At 34.8% G+C, this 11,296-nt stretch overlaps 1 protein-coding gene across 4 annotated transcripts in view; it reads right to left on the bottom strand.

Annotated features, from left to right (window-relative positions):
- Positions 1 to 5,001: 5,001 nt before the first annotated feature.
- DHX36 (DEAH-box helicase 36) overlaps positions 5,002 to 11,296 on the bottom strand; it is a 31,891-nt gene continuing 25,596 nt past the window's right edge. For 2 of the 4 annotated variants that reach the window (XM_083364662.1, XM_083364663.1), the window contains 3 exons: positions 10,158 to 10,278; positions 9,230 to 9,382; positions 5,002 to 5,460 (listed from right to left, as the gene is read on the bottom strand). In XM_083364662.1, coding sequence (XP_083220788.1) covers positions 5,275 to 5,460; positions 9,230 to 9,382; positions 10,158 to 10,278 — 460 coding nt within the window. In that variant the 3' untranslated portion in view covers positions 5,002 to 5,274. Of the gene's footprint in view, positions 5,461 to 8,267; positions 8,343 to 9,229; positions 9,383 to 10,157; positions 10,279 to 11,296 lie in introns of those variants that run through there. The other 2 variants (XR_014492757.1, XR_014492758.1) reach the window with 2 other exon arrangements.

The raw sequence follows: 11,296 nt of genomic DNA, 5'->3' as shown, positions 1-11,296 counted from the left end.
CATATGGTTTTTTTTTCTTTGTTAACTTTAATGTTGAATCAGGACCAATCCCTTGAATTGGACAAAAATAAATGCCTTATTTTTGAAACTTCTTTAATTTCCTTTCCCAGCTTGCTTTTGTTTTGTCAAAGATTTAGCAATTATCCCCTCTTGACCCACCACCAAGTACAAGGGATGAAGAAGCCATTCCATTCCAACTTGGTAGTAGCAGGGGGAAAAACAGCTCTTTATTAAAAACCCTTGCTGTGGTATTCAAAATGAACAGTTGTAAGCTTGGTGGTCTATCAAGCTTCTACAAGCAACAGCAACCCTGTATTATTTTGGTAGTGGTGACCACGACTTAAAAATCATGTTTAATACTTGTAGTCCATCAGATGTTACTCTATTCTGCTTAAGGCTCCATTAAGCATCCTTCTGTGGAAGTTTCTTTTGCTGCTTTGTGATGGAATGAATACATAATTCATACAAAAAAAGTTTGTGGCCTATAAGAGTATAATGCACATCTACAAGAACTCCCAACAAATATATAAACATGGGTGCTAAATCTACTCTCCCAAGTTATTTAGACAACTGATTGTGCTAGACATCAATACTCTGAAAACTGGCAATTTACTTAAGAAGCACCCCAAATTCTTCTGCTGTGGTGTGAAATGAAAACTGCACTGAGAAATTACCTTAGTTGTGGTGGTACTTATAGTACTACAAGAGACACCCCTGTTGCCTATATCATGCGTATTAAATGGAATAGAAAGTATTGTTGCATTTTATCACTATAAAAACAACATTGCAATGAACATTTGAAGGTGGGTGAGGGGAAAAATGGATGGGTTGAAACATTTAATGCCATATATTTTCAATGTATATCCAAAGCAAGCATTTATCATTGGTGTGTAATATGAGATGGTAAGTTTACTCACATTTCAAGTTTTTAATTAGTCTTTTCCATCCACCCCATCCCCAAATTATTTAAAATGTTTTAAAATACAGGAGTAATTAATTTTAAAAATCATTTAACTGTTCAAACACATCTGTGTAGTGGAAACTTTCCAATTAAAGGGGAAAGTCCTATACATTATTTTAAATGAGTTAAGAATTGTAGCAGTGCTCAAGATGGATATAATGTACTCTGAACTTGCCTTTTCTACCTTAAAACACTACATGATGTAAGTTCATATATGCTGTGTTAATTTTACCTCATTGATTTCAAGTCGTTTTTGAAACTAGGTTTTTATCAAAGCAGCCTATTGGATTGTGAAAGGTATATGGTCTTCCATTTTCCCTTAAATGACTCGTTATTTCTGTTAAGACTTTGAAAATATATTTATCACATGATGTACAGAGGTATTAATTTGCATTTATAGTCATAATTTATCAATTTCAATTTGTAATACATTTGCTTATGTAAATAGGCATGGCTTTATTGACATATTTGAGTAAATCTGAACTTTTTTAGCATTTAATGAAACAGCTAAAAAAAATCCATGAAGTGATCCCCCCCTTTAGATGAATGTTCTTTAAGTATAATAGCGGACCATAAATGAATTTGTATATCCCTTGATATGATGTATGCTAATACGTGGTCCAGAATAAAGCATAAAGCAACTGTCATATTTAGGTTTCAATCAAAATGATGCAATATTTTGAGAATCCAATCAAAACAATCTTTGTTATGGTCATACCATAATGGAAGTTATGTAATGCACATAACCTTAATAGATAACTCTATTGGGGATGGCAGCTGGTTCAGGGCTGTAGATGGTTATTTTCTATGTTTTGTATCCCTTTGTATATAAATAAATCTTGTTTTCCAAACAAAATATTTAGTTACATGTTGTTTACAAGGAAACTAGCTGCAAAATTGCTTCTACACAGTGAAAATGCATTAGGCAGACAAGGCAGATCTCACACAACACTACCACATTTCTTTGCCCCCTAAAACAAAATGCCAGTACAGCCATAAAATGCTTAAAAGGCAAGGAATGTGGATAACATGAGAAGATAATTGGAAGTGAGGAAATCTAAGTCAAATAATATGAAAGAATCAGACAATAACCATTATTCTAGTACTGTTTCTGTACTCTTAATAAAACCATTTTCATTATCTCTAAATTATTCTATGATCTGGTCTTGAGGATGGTGGCCATCTGGGCTGAGTGCAAGGGTGGGTCCACCTCACAATGGATTCCACATCAGCTTTGATCACCACAGCCTCACTTATCTCGAATTGGGGCAACTTTGAAAGCCTTCCAGATGACTTTGTTTCCAATATGATACAGCTGGATGACTGCCACCCAACGACCATTTGGATCATTTGCATTTCCATTGTGCACGGTGTCTGTTTGTGTTTCCATTGTTGGCCAGCATTCTGCCCCACAGTGCCACTGGACTAGATCTTTGATTTAAGACACAATGGGATCTTCCAGTTGTAGAGAACACCAGTGACCTGTTACCACTTCAACGAGACAGCGTTGACTTGTGCCCAGTCATCCAGAAGTGTGTCACCATCAGTAGTTCTGCAGGATCCAAGGTAACGAAAATCAGAGGCCTTTACTATATCGACTGATTGTACCATCTTTCTGGATGCTGCATTCCAGGTATTCAGTTTTTGCCAAATTAAGCTGCGGTCCAAATTCATTGAACCATATTTTCCACTAGTTAACCACTCACTCAATTCCATCCCAGGTTCCACTCTGAGTAAAATGGAAAGTAATGGATCCAAATATCTGGCTAATATGATATTCAGTCTGAAAAGGGATGTCTGCTGTTTCCCAATCTTGCCAAAGGGGCTGGATTATCAAACATTGAACCAAGGAAGATTGCCTTTAGCATCATGTAGAGCATCTATGGCTCCCAAGCCAATAGACATATCTGAAAGTAGCATATCTACACAACATTGAATCAAGAATTCCAGTTGCTTTTTGAGGAAGCTGTCACTGCGTTTTTTTTAGTTTTGCCAGCTTTGTTCATTTCTGTCTGTACATTTTCCCCTGCTCTCTGCACCTGTGTTACTTATCATGTAACCATAGTGAATGTCACATGTCCAGCCATGTTATGGTTTTACTGTTTTGTCCTACTAAGTACGCATGTTTAGAAAGTTTTCTCTCTTTTACTTTGTATTCTGTCTGATGAGAGATGTAGTCAGCTAGGAGCTTTTCTTTTACTTTCCAAGTAAAGTTTTATATACAGTAGAATATGCCTTGGTTTTATTTTTACCACGTTTCAGCGCCCTCTGATAGGGGAGTAATAATAATTCTTGCAGAATTTTTGCTTTTGTATGAAAAATGTGCATGCTGCCTGAAATTTTGGAGTTGATGTCCACACTTCTTAAAAGTTGCTAAGTTTGAAGTATACAGTCTTGTACAACTAAAATTTTGGCAGGCACAGAGGAAAGATAGTTGAAGCAATTGCAGTCATGGCCGATTTCCTTCAGCAAAATATCAAGCTCCAACTCCCTACATGAATTTGGCTTCAGTTCTGATGGGACTGCAAAGTTTAGTCAACTACAACTGATGAGCTTTTAAATGATTTAGCCTAATACTCAGCCTTCAGAAAGTCTCAAGAAGTGAACCCATCAACTTTGGTCCTAGCAATAGAAGCCCTTGCATGACTCCCACACAATTTACAATACTTTCCAGATTAATTCACTAAAAAGATAGCAAGATCTTATCAGAAAAAATTCTACATAGTTGTTTCTAGGAATCTATGCAGCTACTTTTGTTAGGAGGGCTACTAAATTTTATTAGTAAATAATGTTCATTTTGTTTATAGGGATGGAGAGAAATAATGTTCCACTTGAATATTAATATAAACTTTCCTAGCGACTCTTCTCAATTTTACAAGTGAACTGGAACATTTTTTCAGAACTGCCTATTAAAAATGTGCATATATAGTAAAAGTTTATTGCAAAAATATATTAGGAAAACAACTAGAAAACCAAACATATGAATTTGGACATAATTTATGGAAAATATAAGAAATTCATCAGGTTACAAGACATCAAACACAAAACACATATTCAGCAAACAAAATCTCGGGTCAAACAAGCAAATTCTATAAAATTCAATTAATATCTTAAAGAGTTTTCTATGATTTAGAGTTGCATGCCCCAGGAAGAGGAAGGTCTTGTACTATTTTTATGGTTTAAGAAGTCTTTAAATTAGCTGGATATGGATTGACGCATCAGTTTCAAAATATCTATATGTCTTTAAGATTAGTTTGAATTGTTTAAGTAGATACTGTTTAAATCCAGATTCTGCAAGAAATGTTTATGTAGTCCTGAAGAGTTGAAGGATGACAACACAATAGCTCTGCTCATAACCATGTATTTCTCCTATTCTTGAAATAACTCCATGAATATTCTATAAATCCTATAATTATGCTGCTATAATCTTCTGTGTTATAAATACTAGGACAAATACCGTTTTCAAGCCTGCATACTCTCCAAATGTGTGATCTTCAACTCCCACAAATCTCAGCTGGGAAGACTGGTAATTCAGGGAGTTGGATAGATTGATTAATGCATACTTGATTCCATTGGAATGTGAAGGGCCCTTTTCCTGTTCCACAGCCCTATGTTCAAATACACTTTGCAAAGGAAAGACATTAAACCCTGTTCTTGTCCAAACAACTGACAGATTTTTGCAATCTATTTTTGCAAAGCTCTAGCTGTAAATAAAGTCTTGGTTGCTGAAAGTAAACCTGTTGTTTTTGATGTTGTGTGCATAACAGCTAGAACGAAGAACATACCGTACATATTTCTCAAATGATGCAAACATACACCTGTTTCATGAATGCCTTTCCTATCATACTCTTATCTAGTCATGAGTTCATCTTCACAGATCCTACAGTTGCCACTGGGATATACTCTGGTTCTAACTGAATTCCTTACTAATTCTAAACAGACAATATAAGACTAATATTCAAAAATTGAAATTTTATACTAATCTGCTCACTTTTCAAACTAACAATTTCACAGAATTGTATAAGCCAAAGAATGGAAAAGTCAGTTCATTATTTTATTTACCCAACTTTTGCCAGAAATAAAAATTATACAAGAAGCAGCAAATAACTTGACACACATACACAATATTACAGATGATTATGTACTTAGAGCTATGTAAACAAGTACTTTATACACTGCATGCCATTTACACAAAGCCAATAGGAAATATTAACTCTAAAGATGAAATTCCAAGATGCCCAAATATAAAAAAAAATTAAAAGGAGTGGAAAAAATGGTAGGACTACCATGTTTTCAATAGCAAGGGAGCACTATTAATTGTATTCTTCATTTTGGAAATGAGGCGCGAAGTTTCTGGCAGTTTCATTCTCTTGTGTAGTGATTAAGTCTATAATAGCTGTCAACACTGCAGTGTCTCTTGATTTAGTATTATTCCAGTCCACAGGTTGTGGATTTTCTATTTTCTCTTGCAGAAGGTCATCCAATTCTTTTTTCAAATCCTAAGGATAAAATAGGGTTGTTGGTGAAAGTGAGTAACATCAATGTTTGAACATTATAGGCAATCCTCAGCATATAACCATAATAAAGGCAGGAATTTCAGTCGCTAGGTGGTATGATCATTAAGGGAGTACTCACCGGACATGATTTCACGACCATTTTTATCATGGTCATTAAGCAAATCATGGAGTCATTTAGCAAATTACACAATCATTAAAGTGATTCTGGCTTCCCCAATTGACTTTGCTTGTCAAAAGCTAGCAGGGAAGATGGCACATCACAATCATGTGACTGCAGGATGCTGCAACCACTGTAAATGTAAGCCAGTTGCAAAGTGTACAAATTATAATCATATGACTGTATGGTGGTACAATGACTGTAACGTCAAGGATGGGTTTTAAGTCACTTTTTCCAAAGCCATTGTAATTTTAGACCATTGTTAAATGAACAGTGGTTCTGTTTTTATATACCCATGTTAGATTATTTAAACAATATATTTTCTATATTTATTATTGTTTAATTTATACTATTCCTTTTACACTGTCAAATATTAATACATATATCTCTTTCACTAGTGAATTCATCCTTGATACATTTTCCATTGAATACAAGGAAAAATAACAGCATTCTTTCAATCTTCAGGCATAGCAGCAACCTTCAAAGACATGTTAAACAAGTTGCACAGCCATTTTATAAACAAACCATATCATGTTTTTCCAGTTATACTATGCATACCTGCATATTTAAGATTTTCACAGCATTTATAACTTCCTTTTTTATATTTTTCTCTTGACAGCAATGCTTAAAGTATGTTTCATTTTCTCTCTTTGATATACCAATATCATTTCCCTACAAATCTCTAAAACATTCTTTGCAAAAATTCCCCTATTTCAGTTACTCTGCATTTGCTTTGCCTTTTTAGTCTTTCCTGTTGCTTTATTTGACTACATTTTCTGAAACTATTATTCTTCTCTAGATACACCAGGGACAATATTTTTATCATCTTTTTTAGCATTTTCTCATTCTCAGTCTCTAACTTCATCATTTCACTAAGCTTCCTTTCCTATTCTTACCATTACTGTACAGGGAGTGCAGAATTATTAGGCAAATGAGTATTTTGACCACATCATCCTCTTTATGCATGTTGTCTTACTCCAAGCTGTATAGGCTCGAAAGCCTACTACCAATTAAGCATATTAAGTGATGTGCATCTCTGTAATGAGAAGGGGTGTGGTCTAATGACATCAACACCCTGTATCAGGTGTGCATAATTATTAGGCAACTTCCTTTCCTTTGGCAAAATGGGTCAAAAGAAGGACTTGACAGGCTCAGAAAAGTCAAAAATAGTGAGATATCTTGCAGAGGGATGCAGCACTCTTAAAATTGCAAAGCTTCTGAAGCGTGATCATCGAACAATCAAGCGTTTCATTCAAAATAGTCAACAGGGTCGCAAGAAGCGTGTGGAGAAACCAAGGCACAAAATAACTGCCCATGAACTGAGAAAAGTCAAGTGTGCAGCTGCCAAGATGCCACTTGCCACCAGTTTGGCCATATTTCAGAGCTGCAACATCACTGGAGTGCCCAAAAGCACAAGGTGTGCAATACTCAGAGACATGGCCAAGGTAAGAAAGGCTGAAAGACGACCACCACTGAACAAGACACACAAGCTGAAACGTCAAGACTGGGCCAAGAAATATCTCAAGACTGATTTTTCTAAGGTTTTATGGACTGATGAAATGAGAGTGAGTCTTGATGGGCCAGATGGATGGGCCCGTGGCTGGATTGGTAAAGGGCAGAGAGCTCCAGTCCGACTCAGACGCCAGCAAGGTGGAGGTGGAGTACTGGTTTGGGCTGGTATCATCAAAGATGAGCTTGTGGGGCCTTTTCGGGTTGAGGATGGAGTCAAGCTCAACTCCCAGTCCTACTGCCAGTTTCTGGAAGACACCTTCTTCAAGCAGTGGTACAGGAAGAAGTCTGCATCCTTCAAGAAAAACATGATTTTCATGCAGGACAATGCTCCATCACACGCGTCCAAGTACTCCACAGCGTGGCTGGCAAGAAAGGGTATAAAAGAAGGAAATCTAATGACATGGCCTCCTTGTTCACCTGATCTGAACCCCATTGAGAACCTGTGGTCCATCATCAAATGTGAGATTTACAAGGAGGGAAAACAGTACACCTCTCTGAACAGTGTCTGGGAGGCTGTGGTTGCTGCTGCACGCAATGTTGATGGTGAACAGATCAAAACACTGACAGAATCCATGGATGGCAGGCTTTTGAGTATCCTTGCAAAGAAAGGTGGCTATATTGGTCACTGATTTGTTTTTGTTATGTTTTTGAATGTCAGAAATGTATATTTGTGAATGTTGAGATGTTATATTGGTTTCACTGGTAAAAATAAATAATTGAAATGGGTATATATTTGTTTTTTGTTAAGTTGCCTAATAATTATGCACAGTAATAGTCACCTGCACACACAGATATCCCCCTAAAATAGCTATAACTAAAAACAAACTAAAAACTACTTCCAAAAATATTCAGCTTTGATATTAATGAGTTTTTTGGGTTCATTGAGAACATGGTTGTTGTTCAATAATAAAATTAATCCTCAAAAATACAACTTGCCTAATAATTCTGCACTCCCTGTACAAACATTTATGTAGCACTCTATAACATAATTATTTTCACTCTGTACCAAGCACCTTCCACATCTTTATTTCACTCATTCAAAAAAGTAATCCTTTTTTTCATCTAGGGATTCATACTTTCATTTCATGCAGTCATTTTTTAATTTTCTTTTTTTTCTCACCTTTTCCCCTCAATATTTCACCAAATGCTATTAAATCCATCACTGTTAAATTTCTATTCACCACACTCAATATGCCTAATAAAATTAAAAAGTTGAAAATATATGTTAAATTTAAAATTTACATTTAACTTAAATTTGCATCTTCATTTTCTGAAGCTGGAAAAGTGGAGACCAAACCCAGCTCCCACTTATCCAGAAAGCAGCCTTTGACCACTAGAGAATCTTTCAAAGGGCCTGTCCGGTAGTTCTTAACAGTTGCACAGGTTAATAACAGGGGGGACAGTTTTATGAAGTCAATTATTTTATTTTGAGAACAACTTTATCTATTCAAGCTATATAAACATGTAGCACATAATGCAGTTTTGGACTCTGAAATATTTTTTTTTAATTGCAAGTATCAAAAGGAAACAATATTCAAGGGATCAATACAGTCAAAAGATTCTGTGTTCAAAGTAAATGATATTTCTCAGAGTCAAGTTTAATGCACATATATCTTTAAAAAGTAATTGATAATCCATGCAAAACACAATACATGAAGGTCAAATTAAGTGAGTGATCTCAGCCTGAATAGCAAATGAAGTAGTTTAGTACGAATAATGTAATGTTAGCATTCCAAATAGAAATATTTTGAAGTTTTTAAACAGTTTTCTATCTTAGGCCTGTGTATGCTTTTAAAATCATTTGGAAGAAGCATTTTAGATCCTGAGTAGGGCATCACTCTGCTGTTCATTAAAGCCACCTGTTTTTCACAGGCTGTGAAAAACATGAGCGAGCTATTTTAAGCGTTAGCCCTTAATGAAATGCTTGAATAGGACTTATGTTTAATATTTTTCTTACTACATTTTAAGGAAATAATCTACATGAAACATATGATTTTAAAAATAGTCTTTATAATATAATTATTAACTTGTGTCAACTATTTTAAGTGGCCAGTTTCATGTGGGTAGCAGAAACTCACTCACCTTTACCAGCTGTGCTGTTCTGGCTGGAGACTGAAAGACAATCCATTCATCTACAGCAATTGTATCCTGATCTTTGTCCTTCTGAATTGAAATATCTCCTCCAAAAAACAGTAGACAATATGGCGAAACTTCCGTACAATCATACAGGTATATCTATAATAACGAAAGTATTTAGCACACAATAAATATAGTAATTTAATCAAAATGAGGCCTTGGAACATTTTTATTTTAAATGCCTTTACGGTGTCCAGATACTACAGTAAAACATTATTTACAATGAAAGGAATAAACCCCATTCCTGCAGCTTTGCAATAGTTACATTTGTTCTCCAGTGTAACCACAAAGAAAAAATGAGCAGTTTTTGTTTTTATTTCTAACCCTTCGGACATTTCTTATTATCTAATTCACTCAGTTTAATTAAGGCTCATGTTATCATTCAGTCTGAAATCAATCCTTTATGGCACTTGATTGAAATATGCAAAACAACCCAGATACTTTTGTAATAATTACATAAAGGTTTTCACTTTTATACTACTAACAATATTACATAGGGCCAAATGCTAAGCAAAGGTGATGATACCTTTGTATTAAGCAAAAGCATGATAACCAAAGTGAATAAACAATAAGATTTATTCATGGAGATTTATTCATTCTAGCCACAACTTCTTACTACTTAAGTATTAAATACTTAATACTTCTTAATACTAAGTACTTAATACTTAAAGCTCATCTTAATAATGATATCTTCCAATCTAAGATTATCTACCTATTGTTATTACTTTCTCCAGGAAAGCTTAATTATTTCTGATACCTGTAGCTAATAAGGGTTGTTAGGGATGAAACAAGCATAGGAAGAGCACAACTGCTTCAGCCAAATTCCTTCTATAGACGCATTTATAATTAAAATTAGTAAAAAATGATAACTCACACTACTTGTCCTCATTTTCAAATGGTAAACTAGCCAGTTGTAATGAAATTCCGTCTCTTCAACATTCACAGATTTGGGATGAATGTTCACTGTTCCATCTGTTTTGGTGGAAACTTTAACCCTGAAAGACACAAAGCAGTTACAACTTACATGACAGACACATACAGGAATAAAAAAAATATTTATTTATTTTTTTGGAGAGGCCTGAAAGAGTTAATGATCAATTTGCTGATTCACTCTCCATTCTACAGTGAGACACCGACTTCTGACTGGTCCTAAGAGTTGGGGAAGCCTCTGAAAAAAGTACCGTATGGGTATGGAGGGAAGTGACTAGGAAGGGGGAAAATTGGAGAAAACCTGGATTGTAGTTCCCTCAATGAAATAAAACAATTGTTCTGTGTAAGGATCAGCAAATGTAGAGGTGGAACATTATATATGTCTTCTCTCAGTAAATACATTAGAAAGTAGCTTATACACTAAAGCACTGTTTCTCAACCTTGGCAATTTTAAGATCTGTGGACTTCAGCTCCATGGCTGGCTGGGGAACTTACTTAAACATGCAAAAGAGATTAAGAATAATCTTTTAAGTTTCCTCATTAAAATTGTAAAAAATCCAGTTGTTTCCTACAAGAATATTTAGTACCCTCGTGTATATATGTTCTTTTATTTTTCCTCTGTGTTTAAAAGATTGCTTTTTCCACAAAGATAGTTCCAAATCAATGACCCACTGTTTCCTTTTTATTTACTTTTTACTTAGTAGAATGTGTTCTGGTATTAATAAAAGACCATCTTTTACCATTTCGTCATTCAGGATATCCCAGAAATATGTAATTAATATATTTTTGCTAAACAAACATAGTGTTAGAATATGTAAAGAAAAGCAATTAAGAACTAAGAGATCAAAATGTTCGTTAGCAACACCATCTAGTGACAAAACACTACTACTGCAACTTGCTTCAGTTTTCAAATGTTGATATAATGACTCTTCAATAACTTCTGATTAGCTGATTTCTTAAAGAAAAAAAATGTTTATACAAAGCTATTTGGATTAGACTTTAGGGAGCCTAACATAAAACCAAAGTAAACATCAAATATAAATAATCCTCAAATTGAGTTTCTTGGATTTTTTTGGATTGTGG

This window comes from Vipera ursinii (assembly GCF_947247035.1).
Source record: "Vipera ursinii genome assembly, chromosome: 5".
NCBI lineage: Eukaryota > Metazoa > Chordata > Lepidosauria > Squamata > Viperidae > Vipera > Vipera ursinii.
This window is presented reverse-complemented; position numbering and strand designations above follow the sequence as displayed.